The 23,013-nt window shown below is 44.0% G+C and overlaps 1 protein-coding gene across 1 annotated transcript in view; it reads right to left on the bottom strand.

Moving 5' to 3' along the window:
- Window positions 1-5,424: 5,424 nt before the first annotated feature.
- The window catches only part of znf407 (zinc finger protein 407), a 145,711-nt gene continuing 128,122 nt past the window's right edge, over window positions 5,425-23,013 (bottom strand). Inside the window, 1 exon segment of the mRNA XM_029452039.1 lies at window positions 5,425-6,891. Within this exon segment, the coding sequence (XP_029307899.1) occupies window positions 6,029-6,891 (863 nt within the window). The 3' untranslated portion in view covers window positions 5,425-6,028.

Below are 23,013 nucleotides of genomic sequence, written 5' to 3'. Positions count from 1 at the left end.
ATTGTGAGCGTGTTAGCATGATCATGATTTAGCTCAAAACCCTGCCGTGCCTCACAGAGCTGCTCGCGTGGCTGTAGCCTGTTCAGTCTTTTTCTTTTCTTTTCTTTAACAGAACCCAAAATAATCCAAGGAATTTAATCTTGCAGTATATTGATGTTCATGCATTAGTATTATATGTATTATTGTCGTATAATGATCACTATAATCCTACCTAACAATTAACAACGTTGCGAACTTTTAACAATTATGTTACAGTAAATATTCATGGAAACTGATTTAACGTGATATCAGAGATACATATAGATCACAGTTTTAATTAACTACTGAATGTATGCTGTATTTACTTCAGGAGCAACACAACTTTCCATTTTCACCTTTTCATGAAATATTTTTTTTTATCAAGAAAACCTTTCATACCAATTTTTTCCCTCTCTTCATCTGTTATGTTGTTTGTTTTGATAAAATGAATATACCAACAGAATTAACCCCTATATGGCAGGACTGACATGAAGCAGATGGCTGCAGCAGCTATGTAGAAAGGTGTTATCTCAGGCTGACAGTGAAGATCTGCTATTTAAACAGAGTGGCGTGTTGGCGCAGGGTAGCGTGCCGACTTCTCCGAGTCTGTACACGTGAATCAGACTCTGTGAAGGCCGCTGATATAAAATTGAGGATGTCAAATTGTTTAATTCAAGAGGGTAGATTTAAGGCATAACATTTTCTTACCCTCAAGAGGTCTATATAATTTTAAATATTGTAAATCTAAATGGAGAAGAAACTAAACTGGAACTGCTTCGAGGGCATTTCAGCTCAATCCAATTTCAAGTTTCTCCTCCATGATGTGCACGGTGTTGAAAAAGTGATGCTCTTGTTAGGGCAGAGGGAATAGGCCTCCCACTGATCCACGCTTTGCCTCATCATTTACTTTCCCTTCTGCTGGAGCTACTCTGTCTTTCACTCCATCTTTTTTATGTTTTGAAGTGCTATTCCTCAGTGTTGTGTGCCTAATTAAAAAGCACTTACAGTTGTTTCTGGTTCAAGGTTGAAACGTTGCTATCTCATCATCGAGAGCTAATCAGATCCCTTTTCAATCACGGCTTCTCCTTAATGAAGTGCTGGAGACGGTCAATGGGACTGCCTTCCTGGTGTTTTATTTTGGGGGTTTTTTTTGGGGTGGGGGGTAAGCTGCTAGGAATGGCTTGCCATTTTGCAGGGGGGGGGGTATGTGTGGGATAGAGTGGGCTGTCAATTTCTGTCAGTCGCTGAGGTGTGTGTGGCAGTGAGTCTATGGCAGGGAGAGCAGGGAGGGGGGGGTGGGCGCTAGGCAGGGATTAACGTGATCAAAGACACAAATGCAGCGCCACATAGGAAAAGTAAGAGAAAGGGAGAAGAGCCATGCAGGGCTCCCCACATATCCCCCCCCCCCCCCCCCCCCCTCTCTCTCCACCCCCCACCCCTCCTCCCCCCTTTTCCATAATAACTCCCATGGAAGAGATGAAACGTTACTGAACCGTGGCTTCCCCTGCACTCCACCTTTGCCTCAAACAACTATCGATTTACAGCAACAACAAAAAAAATGACAAAAACAAACATTGGATTCTGACGGTACATGCAACGGGAGTACGTGGCCTATCGATGTTAGCATGTACACACCAGGATTCGAGGTCCTAGCAAGCAGGGCACATGTAGAGGGAGACAGACAGGAAATAAACAAACAAGTCGGGTTTAATAGAATTGTACCTGCAGCCCTGAGGACACGCACACACACACAAGCAGAGCATATCAGCCGGCATGCTAATACTGCCAAAGGGAAGCCAAAACTAATAGCAGAGACATTAAGGAAATTATCCTCAGGCTGATATGTTTTCTATAGATGGCGACTAAACAGAATTGCTATATTTATCATACTCAGGGAAACAGAGAGAGAGAGAAAGAGAGAGCCCCGTCCACACCCCTGTCCCTCTCAGTTGTCCCCAGGAGAGTGATGAGAGTTGCCCCCGGGAGAGGGTGCAGGTTACTGTTTCTACGTAGGAGAGTGTGTGTGTGTGTGTGTGTGTGTGTGTGTGTGTGTGTGTGTGTGCGTGTTCTCTATACTCTACTCCCACCCAGCCCATCTACAGCAAAGCATCATATTCTATAAGATCATCATGTTTGTAGCGTTGCTGTCCTCTAAAAAGATCCAAGAGGCTTTTTAAATAGTTTATTTAGATTAAGTAGAAGTGTAAAGTAACATAAAATGGAAATACTCAAGTATGTACAGTACAGTACAGTACTTGAGTTAATGTACTTAGTTACATTCCACCACTGCAGAAGCAATAACCTTTTAGCACCAGCTGTTCTGCCTGCAAGATGCTGGCACTGTGTGAACCTTTAGAGACTTATGTCACTAAAATAAACCAGGTACAATTCATGGCAGAATATACAACTGAAACTGTGGGTCTGAACAAAATGTACTTGAGCTGACTTTTTGGCTGCTGGTGGCAGAGGAAACAAGCTGCGCACACACAACACTTACTTCGATCTCATCACATTTGAGGTTTATTTTGAGATTTATATAACAAAGTTATAACAAACAGTCTCTGTACACATCCTGCAGCTTTTGCATCGCTTTGGAATTGTGTTTCACGCCGTCTGGTGAATGCAAGTCCAAAATTCACTCTGGTTTTTATCTCTATGTATTATTATTATTATTATTATTATTATTATTATTATTATTATTATTATTATTATTATTATTATATTCTGCATATTATATTATTTAAGTGTTGTTAGTACTGATGCATTAAAGAGTATTTTAATATGTGTGTGGAGCTAATTTAAAGTATTTTACATACTTCTGGGTAGTTATAATTTATATTTTCTCAGATTATAATGTGTATAAAAGCGAGGTAACTAGTGACTCCGGCAGTACATTGTAGAATGAGCATTAAAGTAGAAGTGAAATTACTGCTGTGGATTTCTTTCAGTAGTTACACTCTAAGTTACTTAATACTTGAATGTGTTACTTCCGCACTTGCTCACTTCTTTACCCTCGTGTCTCCACCCGAGCCCACGTCTCCTCCCCCCGCTGCCCTTTTCCAGCTCTCCAATTAAGCATCAGCAGCAGGTTTCCATCAGCCGTCTGGTCTTCTGCAGCAGAGGCCTGTCAGGAAATGAACTCATCACTGGGTGACAGCTGCTAATTTCTCTCTCTTCCATGTCACACGAGTGGCCTGCTGCAGTTAATAATGAGCCATCCAGCCCTGATTAGGGACACACACGAAGAGGGTGGAGATGCACACAATACAGTACACAATCACTCAGCCAGACATGTAGAATAATGTGCGAGCGTGGGCGCAGGCGGAAATTCCTGTTGAGAACAAAAACACCAACACACACAGTGGACTGGGGATGTTAGCGGAGGGCACAAACCCAGTTTAGCTCAGGTCACTTACTTTAGTATATGCATCACAGGGTGCATACAGTAATATGGTTAACATATATTACCATATTATAGTCAAACACATACAAAACCTTCAACGTGATGAATCAATATAATACCAGTACAAATATTACCTGAGTGCCTTCATGAAGAGAATCTGGTATTTCTGTCTAACATTTTGACATACTTTTGTGGTCGGGAACCCCGTAAGAGGTCGTAAAATAAATCTGAGGCGTCGCAAGACATTTATCTAAAAGAACAAAAACAATTATTCTACAATTTATTGATTTCTTTTTCTGATTTTCCTCCTCCTACTTTCTTCTTTTTTCCTACCACGAAAAATTATTCTAACAAAAGTCACACTTTGGTAAATACAGTGATATCGCGAGCTATTGATCACAAGCAGACGCGCGACCTGCCATAAGGTTCGATTTGGCCTGCCAGATGATTGTGGAGGAAATTAAAATATATATACCGGTAATTGAAATTGTTTTATTTGTTTTATTTGTGAGGTAAAATGCTCTTTAAATATGTAGGAACCCTAATTATGCTAGTAACCAACAATACAATATAATACAATAAGTGACTTGATTCATCCACCATTGACTTTCTAATAGAACAAGTTTGGGCACCTCTACTTTTAAAGGAGTCACAAGACAAAGAAGGTTTGGACATGTGCTGGAGATTTATTGTCGGTGCCTAACAACCCACACACTGTTAAATCAGATAACCCAATAAGTACGTTTTATTGCTTCCTAGTTCAGAAAACATTAGGATTCAGATGTAGCTTCCCTTCCTCATTAGAATGCACCTCCACCCATCTGACTTTCTCCACCCATGGTTTAAGATCTACCTTTGCACAGGTGCAAGCCAATCAGAGATTTTCAGACAGAGGGCTAATACAGGTGTGTTCAAAACTTGTAAACACACCCAAAACTCATAAGGAAGCACAATATGTCTCCTTTAAAGGACACATCTATTTTGCAGTTCATCATGAAATGCAAACTTAATTCAGTTCACATGGGCTGTAGTTATATTTAGCCCCCTTGCCACCACAACACACACTTAAACTCACAACTGTCATTATTTTGATATTAATCCTGAATAACAATATAGCAATTTCATAAATTGCCAGGCATTTAAATGTTATTGTTGCATCTTTTACGACTGGTTCCCGCTCACAGGCACGTATGGATGTTCACACAGAGTGTCTCAGACCTCTGGTGAATGTGCCTATCTTTGCTGAATGGAAGGACGGGGCATGAAAAGACTGTGTGAGTTTATAAATGCAACACGGTGCTGAGAGCAGGAGACAAAGACGGGCTGAAAGGCAGAAAGGTGTTGTGTGAAATTACAGGCTCCCTTCTCTCTGTGTGGTTGTGGATTTCACCGCTCTTTCACTCCTCTCTGGCCTCACCGCTCTCAACATCCATCTGTAATCCTCTCGTTTCTCCTGCCCACTCCTCCACCACTTTCCCTCGCAGCCCACCTTTTGCGCTCTCTGCGTGCGCGGTGCAAGTGTGTGTGTGTGTGTGTGTGTGTGCTAAAGAGATGATCTTTTGATGCCGTGTGTGCATGAGTGCTTTGTCTCTCTACTTTCAGCGGTTGGCCGTTGTGTTTGCAGCCGTCATACTGCTCTCCCACTCACTCCATCAGAAACCAGGCCTGTGTAGGGGCCTAAATGAATATTGATTCTCCCTCCAGTGCTGAATACTGCTGGGGGGAAAAGGATGAATGTGTTGTATGCAATAAGCAGAATGGGCCTGATGGGGGGAGAGAAGAGAGGATGACGATTAGGATGATGGCGATCATGATGACGATAATGATAATGGTGATGATAATGACTGTGTTGGTGATCAGAAAGCATGATGGGAGCCATCAGCTGATGCATGTATGTGCATGTTGCTGCTGCTGTACATGTAATGGCAGTATTGATGCTGAAATGTGTGATTGAAGTGACAATTAACAACAAATGCTACTGAGAAATAACCTGGACATAGTTGTTAAAAATTAGACTCACTCTTTATTGTCAGAAATGAAATTGCATTAATGGTTTCCCAAAGGCTGAACAGCTGAGGGGTTGTCAGAAAACTGAAATGTATAATTATCAACTCTATTTTATTACATATAAATAATCTGGTAGATCTGTTCCTCAAAATCCATCAAGTTATTGTTTCATAACTAGTAATATACTAATCACTACAAAGGATGGAAAGAAATAAAAAGTGAGACAAGAATGAATAAACCATCTAACATCACAAACAAAACTTAAGGTAGTATTAAACAAAGCATCATAAAGAGAACAAAAAGCAGAATGCACATTTTCCTTTGTCAGGACTCAGAATATTAGATGTATTTTGAAAAATATTTCAGGAGGAAATATATTAATATTCTTAAGTTGCATGGCATTAATGCACTGTGAGGATGGCAAGTAAACTCACTTAGCACCAAAGCTTGTTTCCTTCACTGTCCATCTGAATAACTGATGTTTAACCTGAGGTTAGCGTAGCCCAGCAGAAGAAAACAGAAACAGTGTTTCAGGCTTCAATAGAAATAAACCGGCGAACTGAGATGAAACAACAACTTTTGAGTTCATTTCTGTGTCCTCTACCCTTCCAGAACTATATTATGAGGGGTTCCATCCAGATACACCACCATCTCTTCTCCAGCCTGCGGCTCTGTCTGCTGCAACTCCCCGTCACCTGCCATCTCTCCATACACGCCTCCCTCCACCTGTAAGGTGCAGTTGTCCAGCTCTGTCACGATGTAGTGCGTTCCTTCGTCGTTGACAATAACCTGGGTTAGACCTTCCTTCATCATCTGGGTTGCGGCGAGCTGCAGCACCTCCTGCATCTCCTCCTGGCCTCTCTCCTGGATGACCTGCATCTCCTCTTGTTGCTGTTTTACGCTCCGCACAGCCTCGGCTATCTCGGGGGTCAGGACCCCATGAACGACGGCTGTCTCCCCTTGCCTTTCTTCGTGATGGCCCATTTCGCTGACAGCGCTGAGCAAAGCATCCAGAGCTGTGGACGACTCTGATAAAATGTGGCTTTGTCCCGAGGCTGCGACTGCTAACCCTCCTCTAGTTATAGCCCGCAGCTCTTTCCTGGCCTCCCCCGACTCCAGCACCACGTACTGGGTGGTGCCTCCAGCCAGATGGGCTCCCGCTGATGCCACTTCCCTGCCCGAGGCTATAAATTGTCCGTCTTCTGTGATGTGGAGCACCTCTGCCACCTGGCCGGCCATGGCCAGCGTCTGCAAGGTGGCAGCAGCCGACTCCTCCAGCGCCTGGTCGATGGTCACCTCCCCGTCGCTGTAGCCCTGGATAATGATGACCTGCTGGACAGGCTCGTCGTGGCAGGATGCCTCTGATGAGCCCTTATTGTGTACAGGGGACTCCACGGCTTCTGTTTCCACAAACGTAGCCCCCTGACCCTTTAGACGACACTCGAAAGACTTGGACACAATACCTGGAACACAGAGACACATTTGACATTACATTTTAAAATAATTGTATTTTGTAGTTGTACTGATGGAGCCTGAAGGACAGGAAATGGATACTAATGGAAATATACTATATACTATATATATGTACATGTATAGGTTATGTATACTTTTTAGTTCCTTTTTTTCATCAACAATTTTGCATGTTGATGACACAGTTAGTCTCGTCATCGTCTCGTCTTTGTCATGGAAAACATTGTTGTTGAAGAACATATTTTGCTTTCGTTAACAAAATTATTTTTTGAGTTTTTTGACCAAACCATAAAAAGGAAAATGATTTAGTGGCGAGATGATCAGGATCATATCCAAAAGACATGACAATAGGCAGGACAATGACTGCACACACAGTACCACACAGGGCTCCATTCATTCTCTATTAATGCTCTTGGTAACCACCACGTACTGTGTCTATGCCTCCATCACTGGGAGAACAAGGGAAGAGGCTACAGTATAAGGAAGTTGAGACAGAGGTGATGTAACACTTGACATATTTGTGTCACTTAATGCATGAAAGGGGACAGAATATGGAGATATTCGTCTGGCGGAAGAAGGCGGTGAGATACGGCCGCTGCTAATTGAGCCACATTGTGCCCTCTCAAATCACAGGTTACCATGGCGTTTCCAAGGTGATAGGAACAGTGTTAGAAATGCCATTGTTTAAACAGCACCTGGCTCAGACACTTGTCGGCTAATCTATGCAGAAAAATGGGAATTTTATACAGTGCAGAGGGGACTCTGTTCACACACGGGGAAACATTGAGCCCATCTTACAGTGTTTGGTATCCAAACCTCTTTTCAAAACATCACCTTTTTTGGAAATAACAAAGTAACTTTTGTTGTGTTTAGCTCATTTCCTGAAAAGTTGACATTTTGGAGGTACAAGGTTTACCCTCCAGGGTAGCGATGAGATCACACAGATCTCACAGTACATACAGGAACAAGCTCATCAATCATTGATATTCCTATCTCCCCCTGACATTTAATGTCCTGCGCTTCCCAAGGTTGACAATGTGATCAGAAAGTCTGAGTTGTGCTGCAAACAGTATCTGACCCAACGGTGCCCTGTCCTGCTCCAGTGTAAACAGGAAGAGAGACTCTCGCTCGTACTGGACCAGTAGGCAGAGAGCACGAGTCTTTCAGAGACAACCAGCCTGTTAGTCTTGTGCAGATGCCTGCCTGTACACGCTTGTTTATGAAGCGCTGGAGGAAACACAGAATTCTTAAAGAGTGTGTCCAATATCAAAGTAAACCGTTAAGACCCGGACACATGAAATTTACAGATGCTAGTGTCAAAGAACACACAATGACCGCAAGCAAAGTTGAAGGTGTTAAGTTGTGAGTCACCGAGTTGGATGCAGCTCCCAGGTTCAGCTAAGAACTACATCTTAGAGCCTTCAAGTTATCAATAAACCAGCGTTTTCTGGCTCTTTCTAGAAGCACATGCATTCACTGCACCTGTTGATTCGTTGTTCAGTTTCTTCCAGACCTGACGGGGGCAGCATATATGCCTGCAAGTGTTTTAATCTGCCGTTAAATGTAAAAGTAGGAAGAGGAATGGTATCCAATTGGGTATCGAGAACCGTGGAATTTCACTGGTATTTGTATCGACTCCTACTTATCTCTGTATACAAATCTGTCCTGTGCTAAAGTTCCTGCTTCCTACATCAGCAAAAAATGGCATTATCCTAAAAGTCAGAGCATGAACACGTCACATCAATGACATCCGCACACTCGCACCTCGCCAGCTTTACTTTAGGGAGAAGCTAAAAAAGAGGGAATACTGGACAAAAGACATTTCAAGATGTCTTTTCACAAACACTGTGCATCAGAGTAGAAGAGAGTTAGCCAGTGTGTTCTGCTGTTGAATCATAACGGCCTTAAACAACGACAGGGAATTTACAAACCTACGTGTCACAGAACAAAAACTAATATTGGGAGTCGAGAGATCAGTTTGTAGTAGCATGAGCAGCTGCTACAAACTGTGTAAAGGAGAACAGAGCAATCAGACCAGAGCCTTGATAACAGGGAAGTTTCTGATTGTATTGATACCAGCGATGCATTTTGCATTATAGCCAACATACTTTGTGACCTATTCTGCGATATCTCCCCGATTCTGACCAACAGAGAAACACTTCAGGTCAGCCTGATGCATTAGTCTTCCTGCCCGTCTCTTCTCTCGTCTTATGAGCTTCTCTTTGTCTCTATACATCTACTCTATATCGCTCTCTCTCCTTACACATGTAGTATAAGATAACAATGTGCATTTGTTAAAAGGCAAACAAACAAGCCGCAGTACACAGGCAACAAGTCTGTGTAGTAAATATCAATTCGGACTGTGCTATTTGTATCGCAAGTGACAAGCACAGTACTTAGTGTGGGGAGGGAGTCGGCACTGTCGAAGGCAGCCAGAGGAAGTTGGCATTTTGAGCAGCAGAGGTTACCTATTTACACAGAGCTACAGGGCCGATGCTAACTGCCTACGCCGAAACGCTGAGAGGTCGGCGGGAGAGGACAATAACTCAGTTTTTGTGTAGTTTCTGCTGCATTACCATAAAACATGTGTGTGTGTGTGTGTATATATATGTGTGTGTGTGTGTGTAAGAGAAAGAGGGGGCATGTTAGTGTGTGAACTCCCGACTTCACTGCAAGTGTATGTTCAGCTCAGTAAAGCTCAGTTTTGCCAGATATGTGATGTATGTACGTATTTATGTGACTCTCTGAATTCAAAAGTTGTACGTCTGCGTCAATATGTGGGTGGAATGTTGAGGTCGGGCTTAACAATGTGTGCTACTACACGTTTTGGTATGTATATGCCAGTCCCTGCGAGTGCCTGCTTATATATGTCTGTGTCAGAGTGTGTGTAGTGCTGTGGGGGTGGTAAGGCTACGCATTGCTAGTGTGTGTCACATTAGCCATGGGGTGCTGTCGGCGGGACCCGGCGGCGGCCCGCTGAGGTTTATGGAGTGTCACTCAGTCTCCGCAGCCGTGAATCAAGTTAATGTTGCAGATCCCATCTCTTCAGTTGTCCTGCGCTCCCGGTGGAAGAACAACATTTGAACAGCGTGATTGGCCCCGGCGAGAGGCTGATGCCTGTTTAATATGTGTTTTGAGTGTTCTGACTGACTGATCCCTTAACAGGAAGTAGGAGAGAGGTGAGAGAGAGAAAGAGAGGCAGGCTGCTTTATTGGCTGTGATCTGAAACAAGATGGAGGCTCCCTGAGAGGAATAAAACAACAGGAGGAAGAAAAGGATGCAGATAGGCGGTGAAGTCACTTTGGTTTCCAGATGTCAGGAAAGTCTTACATTAAATCTGATTCAGTGACGAATGATAAACGTGTACAGAGCTCAGAGGATATTTGGGGGAATTTGACTTATTATATGAACGCTTATTCAGATCTGGGCATAGTGCAGAACAACGTGGAGGCAATTTTATTTCTCTATCCAAATCATTGTATGTGAGAACTTGTGCGGAAAACAGCATGGAAGACGTCAGAGGGGAAACAGGAAGGAGAGTGAGATGAGAGGAAGGGACGGAGAGATGTGCGTCTATAAACAGGACAACGACACATGGCCGAGAAGAAAGAGCTACATCTGGTAGGTGCATTTTACATTTTGCAATACATCAACTGTGAAACACAAAGCATTGCTTTTCTTATCAATAACACCTGGCAAGAGCGATCGATTAATCTGATGATTATTCTTCTGATTATTCGATTAATCGTTTGGTCTTTGCAGCAGAGACGAGACGGGAATCTGCTTACTTATTACATTTCCTTTCATCCTGTGCGTTGCTCTCACAGTGATGTGTGAAGGGTTGGATCTTTGTAAGAATACTAAATGTGAGGAGAACTGTCTGCACTACACGGGGATGAACTGTAATAGTGTTGAGATCTTTCCAAACGCCTGAACCTGATTTAGCAGGAGACTCCTCTAGACTCTCTTTGAGCACTCTTAGGTAATCCCTGCATCGCAGTTTGCTAATCATTTGTGTGGCGCTACTGCTTGCCTTACACCAGTCAGTGTGTTGTCAGCGTCAGGTTGGGGAGCTTCCCAGCTCAGTGTACGGTACAGATGCAATTATTGATCAGCGATCAATAGGCTGGCCAGCGGCGGGGGCCCGGGGCCTCTAAGTGGCATTACTTCAGCTCGGAGAGGCCGCCAGGGGAGCGGTCAGACAGCACTTACTAGCAGTTAGAGAAATTAACCTTAACACCGAGACACCAGCACACACACAATCAATTACACTCGCTATAACACAGGTCAGCTCGCTGCCAATGTAAGAGCACTCGCACAGGCACATGTAATCAGGCGGGCGCGCAAACACGTCTACATGTTGGTCTTGCTACACTTGTGAGGACATTTCACTGGTTGTAATCCCTAAACCTGAAGCACACCCACACTGTAACCTACATGTACCGCACACCGCATCCTAATTGGGTCTCACAAAGATAGAAGTACACAGAAATGCACATGGAAGACAAAGAAACCTGAATAGACACTACAGCAAGCAAAGATAAATATCAAACCATAACACAAGAGCGGAGAAAAACCCTGCTCACCAAATCAATTACAAGGTCAATGGCAGGACCATGAAACAGACAGAGCTTATGATCAATTCTTAACTACAGCACAAAACCCTTTACAATCCTTTTACCAGCCGATTACCTTCAATTATAGATATGAAGCCGGTGCCTTAAAAAGAGCAAGATGGAGACCCCTAAACCTGACACACATATAGCTGTTATTTGTGGGGGGATCTTTACAGACCAGGTGGAGTGTGCGTGTGTGTGTGTGTGTGTGTGTGTGCGTGTGTGTGTGTGTCACTGGTGCAGACTTTTTGAAGGTGACACTGCTAAGTAGATAAAGTGTCAGTTCTGGGAGTATCCAGGTCACCGGGGAAGGCCTGCATATGAGAATGTGTGTGTCTGTATTTATGTGTATTTTAATGTATATAAATGTGTGTTTTTAATTATTTTCTTTTATAAAACAGTATTTTTATTGCTTTGTATTGTTTAAATAATTTTATGCATTGTTAACTTGTAAAGGATTTTTTTATTTGTTTATTATAGGTGCTATATAAACAAACTTTTATTCTTATTTTATATGTGCATGTTGTTTCGATCATTCTGTTTGTATATGTCTTTTATTATTATTACATATAACAGCAGAATGTGTATAGTAATACACAGTATCTCTAAGCATCAAGGTTAATGTGAATACGTTAATTTCTTTACATATCACATAAAGGCCAATAACAATACTGTATGTGAAGTGCAGAGACGAGTGCAGTGAAGGGAATCAAAAATACATGGCGGGCCCAGATTAAAATGCAAACCCTAATAACTACCTTTTACCAACCTGTGTTAATAAAAAGCACACTATTGCTCTTCCAAAAAGGGGTTTAGAGGCATTCTGAGATTTATTGTGGCATTTTTGCCTTTTGCCCGCCTTAATTTCTGACACTGGATGAGTGTATAAAGTCTTTAGTTTTATAAAAGGACATGTATTGAATCTTTTTCATCCTACAAAAAGACAATCACCCATTTGTCTTTATTCCCTTTGTGTGCGTGTGAGCTGTATACACGATGACCTTACCTGCCTCTCCTCCCCTCTGAGGCCTCAGGCAGAGCTGCATGTGTTTCCTCTGCGTGTAAGTGTGTGTCTGTCTCTGTGTGAGTGTGTGTGTTTGCACAAACTAGCAGGTCAGCTGAGGTCTGGCTAGTGATGGCTCTACTTTGTCTGGTAGGGACAGCCGCTACTGTCACCTTTACAAACGCCATGAATCAACGCCATGGAGGACAGGCCGGACGACCAAAAAACAACCAATTATACAGCAGCCAGATTGACATCGGGTGGACTGGGCAGCGAGAGAGATGGAGACGCGCTGAACACACCCCAAGGACGAATAAACAGAAGAGAATGAGGGCACAGACTGACAGAGGGCCTTCTGGGCTGCAACATGGTGGCTCTGAACGCCAATATTAATTCATCATTGAATTCAGTCAGAAGTTGAAGAAAGATTGAATATCTTTTAGGTAATCTGCTCACGGAAATGAATGTGTGTGTTGTCAGTTGATGTAACATAATGTTTAACACATTCATGAAGACTTGAAAGGAAGCATAAACCCTCTGAAACACAGGAAGTCATCCATTGAAGTGGTTTTCTAGAGTGTTTCCTGGTTATTGTGAAGTGTTTATAGTTTACTTTCTTTATTTTGAGTCTTCCACCATAAAGAGAAGCGTTTGGTTCTGGCAGGAAAGCGATAAGTCTCAGAAACAACCCATAATGTGTTTTCCTACATGCTTTCCTCCCTGTCTCTTTACTGTGTATGGTAGGCTAAGTAGTAGAAGCTAAGAAGATAAATGATGTCGTTTGCCATATCCAGACTGACGCATCCTCTGTGAGCTCACATGTGAGGGTGAAGTGAGTGCAAGACAAGATTTTAAGACATTCCGATTGAAAAGAAAACACAAGTTCAACCAGGATTTAAAGGAGAACAAATAACTGTCACATAATAAATGTCAGGTCGACCTCACAGGAGCAGACATGTTTCACCTACATGCAACGATCACACAGGGTATTATTATAATAATCATAACTTCAGTATGTTTTAACTGACATGCGTTCAGAGTGAATATCATAACAGCCAAAACCCTGGACAACTAAATATATTGTAGGACTCTGTAGATTGAGCTGAGAAGGGCTCAAAAGGTGAGAAGTGTACGCACACACACACACACACACGCATGCACACACGCACAATAGTGGTCAGATGAAACACAGGTCAGTGTCCTGCTCTCAGCTCTTTTTCTGCTGACAGAGGATGACCCAGTGCGAGTATAATCCACACTAACTCTATCTACCTCATGTCCCCCGGGTATGTGCCCCCAGAGAGGGATAGGCAGAGAGAGGGCAATAGACACAGAGAGAGAGAGAGAGAGAGAGAGAGAGAGAGAGAGAGAGAGAGAGAGAGAGAGAGAGAGAGAGAGAGAGAGAGAGAGAGACAGAGAAGAGAGACAGAGACAGAGAGAGAGAGAGACGAGACAGAGAGAGAGAGAGAGAGAGACAGAGACAGAGACAGAGAGAGACAGAGAGAGAGACAGAGACAGAGACAGAGACAGAGACGAGACAGAGAGACAGAGAGAGACATAGAGAGACAGAGAGAGAGAGACAGAGACAGAGAGAGGGACAGACAGAGAGAGAGACAGAGAGACAGACAGACAGAGAGACAGAGAGACAGACAGAGACAGACAGAGAGAGAGACAGAGAGACAGACAGAGACAGGCAGAGAGAGAGAGAGACAGAGAGACAAAGAGAGAGACAGAGAGACAGACAGAGACAGGCAGAGAGAGAGAGACAGAGAGACAAAGAGAGAGACAAAGAGACAAAGAGAGAGACAGAGAGACAAAGAGAGAGAGAGACAGAGAGACAAAGAGAGAGAGAGACAGAGAGAGAGAAACAGAGAGAGAGACAGAGACAGAGACAGAGAGAGAGAGAGAGAGAGAGAGAGAGAGAGAGAGAGAGAGAGACACAGACAGAGAGAGAGAGAGGGACAGACAGAGAGAGAGAGAGAGGGACAGACAGAGAGAGAGACAAAGAGACAGAGAGAGACAAAGAGACAGAGAGAGAGAGAGAGAGAGAGAGAGAGAGGAGAGAGATAGAGAGAGAGGAGAGAGAGAGACAAGAGACAGAGAGAGAACAAGAGAGAGATAGGGACAGAGAAGAGAGATAGAGAGAGAGAGAGAGAGACAGAGAGAAGAGAGAGAGACCGAGAGCGAGAGAGGTGACATATAGATAGGTGAACCGAGAGATAAGAGAGACTCGAGAAGAGAGACAGGAGAGAGATAGAGAGACAAGAGAGAGAACAGATAGAGAGACAAGAAGATAGCGGACAAAGAGAAGAGACATAGAGAGAGAGATACAGAATTATGACATAGACATAGATAGGACAAAGAAGAGAGACAGAGACCAGAGACATACAAAAGGTAGAGACATAGATATAGAATGAGACATAATAATGATAGACAGAGAGAGAGACAGAGAGAGAAGAGAGGGACAGAGAGAGAGAGAGAGACAGAGAGAGAGAGACAGAGAGAGACAGAGAGAGACAGAGAGAGACAGAGAGAGACAGAGAGAGGGGGACAGAGAGAGAGAGGAGAAAGAGAGACAGAGAGAGAGAGAGAACAGAGAGAGACAGAGACAGAGAGAGACAAAGAGAGAGACAGAAGAGACACAGAGACAGAACAAAAAGAGAGAGACAGAGAGAGAGAGAGAGGACAAAGAGAGAGACAGAGACAGAGACAAAATAAGACAAAGAGAGAGACAGAGAGAGAGAGAGAGACAAAGAGAGAGACAGAGAGAGACAGAGACAGAGAGAGACAAAGAGAGAGACAGAGAGAGACAGAGACAGAGACAGACAAAGAGAGAGACAGAGAGAGAGAGAGACAGAGACAGAGACAGACAAAGAGAGAGACAGAGAGAGAGAGAGACAAAGAGAGAGACAGAGAGAGACAGAGACAGAGACAGACAAAGAGAGAGACAGAGAGAGACAGAGACAGAGACAGACAAAGAGAGAGACAGAGAGAGAGAGAGAGACAAAGAGAGAGACAGAGACAGAGACAGAGGTGAAAGGGGAAGGGAATAAAAAAACCCATCATCAGGGAAAGCATCCCCACTACACCTTCACTTTTCATCTTTCCATCCTTTGAAGAGATTGTGTGTCTCCTGAGAGCATTGACTAAATTGCAGTATGGTTATTACTATTTCAGGACCAGCTATGAAATCAGCTTCAATAAATACGCAAGTAAATTTGAGGGAAAATGGCTAAAATTATTAGATGCAGTCACACTGTTATTTTAATTTCATACCACAAACCACGTACAAGAAACTGCAGCACCGCTGATTTGGTGTAAGAAGAAGAAAGGGACGCACAGAAACCTGCTTTTAGAAATGAAGACAAGATTCAATTAAAGAAGTTGGAAGCGTAATGGATTCCATGAGTGTAACAATTGTTCTCAGGGAGTAATAAATAAGCGAACAGCGCTGGGAGGACCAGATGGAGGGGATTTTCAAATTAACAATGTTAAGTTTGAAGGCTTGGTTAGCCGGCACAGTTAGCGCGGGATGCAGGGCCTCTGCAGGAAAGTGCCGCTTTGCATCACAGGGAAGACATGCGCCATCCACCATAACACAGAGGCTGCTGACAATTCATCTGGTTTGCTATGGATAAAACGAGCAAACGTGTGGGAGGTTGCTACAGTTGCACAAAGTGAGGCCTGATGGACCTCAGCGGGGCTGCCAGCGAGAGGGCGTCTGAAAGGCCTGAAACACCTGATGACTGCAGGTTACCTCACTGAGTATGTGCCCTAGAAATCAGAGGATGCATCATTTCGACTCTAAAACATGACTAACCAGATATGACTAATGTACTACTTTTTGTGGGGAGTTCCGGTTGCTTCCCTCATGCTGTAGATCACAGCTATTTGCTCTGCAGATGAAGGTCAGAGCTGAACACAGTGTGATGGCCTGATGCAAGCAGAACACAAAGAGAAACAGAATAGAAAGAAGGCTTGTGAGAGCCTCGTCCAAGAATTCAAGAGGGACGGTCGACGTATCAAACAATAACAAAGATCACAACACTCTTCTTTCCCCTCTCTCATTCTCCCCATTAGGCCCTCTTTCTATCTCTCTAGCCTGTTTCCTTCTTCCTCTCTCGTCTTTCTCTCAAAATCTCTGGAGGTGGACCTTTGATTGCTTCTTTAATTAGCCATGTCAGACAGCTCGGCGGATTTACTGGGGATGTCGAACTTCTGCAGATAATGACATGCGTTTTCCATTTCTCTCCATCGCTACATCCCTCTCTCCATCGCTACATCCCTCTCTCCATCGCTACATCTCTCTCTCCATCGCTACATCCCTCTCTCCATCGCTACATCCCTCTCTCCATCGCTACATCTCTCTCTCCATCGCTACATCTCTCCCTCCATCGCTACATCCCTCTCTCCATCGCTACATCTCTCTCTCTATCGCTACATCCATCTCTCCATCGCTACATCCCTTTCTCCATCGCTACATCTCTCTCTCTATCGCTACATCCCTCTCTCCATCGCTACATCCGTCTCTCCATCGCTACATCTCTCTCTCCATCGCTACATCCCTCTCTCCATCGCTACATCCCTCTCTCCATCGCTAATCCGTCCTCCATCGCTACCTCTCTCTCCATCGCTACATCTCTCCCTCCATCGCTACATCCCTCTCTCCATCGCTACATCTCTCTCTCTATCGCTACATCCATCTCTCCATCGCTACATCCCTTTCTCCATCGCTACATCTCTCTCTCTATCGCTACATCCCTCTCTCCTTCGCTACATCCGTCTCTCCATCGCTACATCCCTCTCTCCATCGCTACATCCCTCTCTCCATCGCTACATCCCTCTCTCCATCGCTACATCTCTCTCTCTATCGCTACATCCCTCTCTCCATCGCTACATCCGTCTCTCCATCGCTACATCCCTCTCTCCATCGCTACATCTCTCTCTCCATCGCTACATCCATCTCTCCATCTCTCTCTCCATCGCTACATCCCTCTCTCCATCGCTACATCTCTCTCTCCATCGCTACATCCGTCTCTCCATCGCTACATCCGTCTCTCCATCGCTACATCCCTCTCTCCATCGCTACATCCCTCTCTCCATCGCTACATCCGTCTCTCCATCGCTACATCCGTCTCTCCATCGCTACATCCCTCTCTCCATCGCTATATCCTCTCTCCATCGCTACATCCGTCTCTCCATCGCTACATCCCTCACTCCATCGATACATCCATCTCTCCATCGCTACATCCCTCTCTCCATCGCTACATCCCTCTCTCCCTCTCTCCATCGCTACATCCCTCTCTCCATCGCTACATCCCTCTCTCCATCGCTACATCCCTCTCGCCATCGCCTACATCCCTCTCTCCCTCTCTCCATCGCTACATCCCTCTTCCATCGCTACATCCCTCTCTCCATCGCTACATCCCTCTCTCCATCGCTACATCCCTCTCTCCCTCTCTCCATCGCTACATCCCTCTCTCCATCGCTACATCCCTCTCTCCATCGCTACATCCGTCTCTCCATCGCTACATCCCTCACTCCATCGATACATCCATCTCTCCATCGCTACATCCCTCTCTCCATCGCTACATCCCTCTCTCCCTCTCTCCATCGCTACATCCCTCTCTCCATCGCTACATCCCTCTCTCCATCGCTACATCCCTCTCGCCATCGCTACATCCCTCTCTCCCTCTCTCCATCGCTACATCCCTCTCTCCATCGCTACATCCCTCTCTCCATCGCTACATCCCTCTCTCCCTCTCTCCATCGCTACATCCCTCTCTCCATCGCTACATCCCTCTCTCCATCGCTATATCCCTCCCTCCGTTCTCCTTTCACTGTATCCCCTTATCTATCCCTCTCACTCACTCCGCCATGATTTAATGATTAATTATGGATGTGAGTTTGAGAATAAAAGCTTTTCTGCTAATCAAAATAAAATCCCCCCCCCTCCCCCCCCATTCTGGTAATTACAGTGTGAAGATGATGTTGCTGATGTCTTTTTGTTTCCAAGGCCTGGCCCGCGCACTGATGTGAGGTCCGTCAAGGCGGATGGACTGAATAATCCCAACATGATGGCTCGGGTGGAGAAATGAAGAAGGCCGGGTTGTGTTGGGGGAGAAAGAGAGTGAAAGAAGAATCTCGACTCAGAGACAGAAGCAGATTGCTGCGGAACACGTGAGCACGGAGGCCTCAATCTTCAAGCCTGACTGCAGACACCAGTCATGGAGGGGACCTATTCTTCATCCACAGCTGGTGTTGAAGTTCAAAAATGTAGGATTTGCTTTGTTAATTCATTGATTCATTATTTGGTCTACAAGATGTTACACAAGTGTTAATTATGTTTTTCCACAGCCCAAGGTGGAGCCATTCAATAGTTTGTTCTGTCCCAGCAACAATCCAAAACCCAAATAAATGTACAATAATTGACTGATTATTATACTGACTTGCCATAATGAGAACAATGTATTGACACACAGTAGGTCGTCTTTCTGTTGTTATTAAATGAATACAATACAAACACAGTGCTGTTTGATTCTCCTAGGTAGACTGTGGGAGCTGAAACGTTTAGTCGAATGATGTCCAAACAAAGTTAAGCCTCCATTGGGATAGTTCATTAATCAATTTCAAGACATTCTTCTAGTTCTATATTTTAGGGATTTCCTGCTTTTTTACTCTGAGTTTTAAGACGGTTGGTTGGACAATACAAGTGATTTGAGAACATTAAGGAATCAGTATGCTCCACACCCCCCCATTCCCCTTCCTGATGTCAGAATTGGGACGGCTGCGTCGCACAACTTGTCAAACTTTTAGAAACCAACAATGCGATTCGCCCGGTGTGTTGAGGTGAGAAAGTCAGTACTTCCCGATCGATCTCTTTTTTAAATTCTATTCCTTACAAACTATTCGTCAGCTTCGTGTTCACAAGCGAGTGCAACACTATGGATGAGAATGAACATAACCAAGTCTTGGCCTTAATTGGTGCACATAGCACACAAACAGCAAAGCTCTTCTTCTACATGTCACTAGATCTGGTCCACATTTCTTTCTCCTTTGCTCCTCTATTTAAAGATAAGGCGCTCTGTGGAGCAACTAAAGATTGATAGCAATACAACACATTAAAGGGGTATTCCAGCAATTAAGTGTTGCCCTTCCATAAAGATCAAGCTGAGTGAAACATCGTGTCCTACCTCAGAGTACACAACAAACTTTGCAGTCTGAAACCAGGGTGAGTTACGAGGAGAGATTTATATAAGAAGCACAGGTATTTACCAAAACATCACTGATGTCCACTAAATCAAAGCCTGACCATCCATACAGTATACCCATATACAATATTGTATGACAAGCCCCTATTGTTCTAGGTTGAGTGAATCACACTCATATACACACAGGTCTGTTTGGCTTAGTCTCCGATCCTCCCTGCCATATTTACTGGGTATTTACCTAACACAGGCATGCTGGAGATATTTATCGTCCTGATGGCTCTATATATAGGGCTGAGGAGCTCGGTGAGAGGAGAGGCAGGCGTGGTGGGAGGTTGCTTCTCTAATCTCCATCTCCAGGCTGACAGGCCTGAGAAGGCCCTAATGAATGACTCTTTTCATCTGCACGCCTGTGTGTATGTGACAGTATAAATATTTAGCAATATTGGAGTCAGCTCGTGATTTTACACAGATGGAGTGATTGATGGCTCAGCCCCCCGATGCATGCCAAAGACCATCCTGGAGATGTTATATAAACCACCACAGCCTCTCTCCCTCCATCATCATCTCCATCTTGCTCTCGCTCTATCTTTCACACTGCCTCCTCTGCACTCCGCCTCCTTCCCAGCTTGTCTTCTCGCTGTCGATCCGCCCTCTGTGGCTCTGCCAATTTGCTTCACTGTTGAATTTCTATCATACAGTGCGGTGTCCCTACGGCTGTAAGACAGGCTAAATCAGAGGAAAACAACCTGACAGGCAGGAAACTGAGGAGATTGGCATCGACATGTTACAGTGCAGACCAGTTTATTATTTTAAACCTCCTATTAAAACTAATTTCCCTACAAATTCATTCTGAAACAACTATTACATTCTTTAATTTATGATTTGTTTTGCTTTGCTCTAGTGCATTTTTAAAAGTTCTGTAAAGTGCTTGTAAACTTTTTCAAAGTTTGTGTTTGATAGATGATGATTATTTTTCTCCACACATGAAACGTGGATACAGTATGAGCACTGTCCCCTGCTCCTAATTTGTATGTACAGAAAACCAAAGGTCAAAGTCAACAGGTGAGTGAGACCTGCCTTTAAAGTCTGCAGGCTCACACATAAACACACACGTACAGTAAATATGCACACACTCACACACACTCACACTCTTTCAGAAACATATGCACACAAGGCTGTCATCTGTGTCAGAGAGAAACCAGACCAGAGCCGCAGACACACATGCACGCACGCACGCACGCACGCACGCACGCACGCACGCACGCACGCACACACACACACACACACACACACACACACACACACACACACACACACACACACACACACACACACACACACACACACACTGTCGGAACTCTCTCTCGGAAGAAATACTGTGTGTCTGTGTGTGTGTGTCCACATGCAGTTTGGTTTAGCTATACTTGTGAGGACTGACTGGTGACAGCTCTCGACTACTTTACTCACACCAGGGCTCGACACTGAATAGGGGTTATGCAAGTTCCAGCATTGGTTCAGGTTATACATGCGGTGGTTTTGGTGAAGGTAAGACCAAACATCAAGGGAACTAATCTAAACAAATCTATTGCATTTGAGTGCTTGTGTGTGTGTATGTTTGTGTCCTACGCAGACCTTCTGCATAGCCTCTGCATAGCCAATTAAACTAAAATACAAGAACAAAATCCCTGAACAAATATATGAGGACTTTAAGGGGGTATGTTGAAGATGTATTAACCTTGTAAATGCCTGTGTAAAATATGCTCCCCTGGTAATGAAATTCCGTACTTTAATTAGAAAGAATTGGGGAAACATCTCCCCTTTTTCTGCCTTGTGTTTTCTCATTTAATTGCATTTAAACTTCCATCTCGAACACCCCCACCGCTTCATGGGGGGAAGGCCCAGCGCTGGACCGCCACATCTATTAATCTAACTGTCCTTTATCGGAATTAGCATTCAAATGTGATCGGTTCCACTGTGCCTTCGCCACCGCTTGTAATTCCAACAAAATCCACTCCTATGCAATAACTACAGTGCCTTTCAAGACAACCACCACCTCCCCCTTGCTTTGAGAGGAATTGATTTGTATTTGTTCTGTAATGAGAACAATTAGTCTTTTTCCTGCCCTCCTTCATCTATCACCTCCATGTTCCTCTGCCACCCAGCCGGCCTCTGTCTTTAAGCCCAGCTGGAGGTCCATCCTCTGGGCAGAGGACACCACTGTGCCCCTGTGCATAGGAAACACAACAAGCTCAAAGAGAGATAACAGAGGACGTTTCACTTTTTCTACCTGACTCTAAAACTAAGCGTAAAGTGTATACAACTCCTATAGTTTGATACTACTACTACTGCTACTACTACTACTACTACTACTACTACTACTACTACTGCTACTACTACTACTGCTACTACTACTACTACTAGTACTATTACTACTACTACTACTGCTACTACTACTACTACTACTGCTACTACTACTACTGCTACTACTACTACTACTACTAGTACTATTACTACTACTACTACTGCTACTACTACTACTACTGCTACTACTACTACTACTACTACTACTACTACTACTACTACTACTAGTAGTACTATTACTACTACTACTACTGCTACTACTACTACTGCTACTACTACTACTGGGGTTTGATGCACAAAGTATTTTGGAGGATGATGCTAATATTTAAGCCAATTTTCATAGCAAAACAATTACTGAAAATTAATTGTGAAAAAAACAAACAGAAATGTGAAATGCATTATTAACCAATGCCACATTAATTACAGAAATCAATTCCATCCCATGTATCAGACTGGATGGTTAATTTTGTGTTTTAATGAAAGGCCAACATCTAACTCGTTTGCCAGCCTGACTCTAATTGACATGGTTAAGATAAAATTACCACACTCTAAATCTAGTGTGGCCAGTGTTAACATGTATCATAAAACGTGAAAACACAATAAAACCCTCACATCTATCCATTAACAACGTTTCAATTTCCGCTGTGGGAGCAGAGTTGCATGCTGGACTGACTGACTTGCGGCGATCAGGAGACTTTAGCCTCTATAAACCACCTGATTGACAGGGTGATTTGTGACTGACTGACTGGATAAGTGGCTAGCTGCTCGCTCCGTGCAGCAGTTTGTGCCCGCATACGAGCGTGTGTGTGTATATGTGTGTATATGAGTGTGTGTGTGACGTCAGGTCCTATTTCAGCCATGGCCGGTGAGGAATGAAGCATCTGAAAGAGACCATTTCTCTTGCCGCGCTGCCTGAGCCTTACT

Source organism: Cottoperca gobio, chromosome 16 (assembly GCF_900634415.1).
Source record: "Cottoperca gobio chromosome 16, fCotGob3.1, whole genome shotgun sequence".
NCBI lineage: Eukaryota > Metazoa > Chordata > Actinopteri > Perciformes > Bovichtidae > Cottoperca > Cottoperca gobio.
The sequence above is the reverse complement of the archived record's forward strand: the minus strand, read 5'-3'. Positions and strand labels throughout refer to the sequence as shown.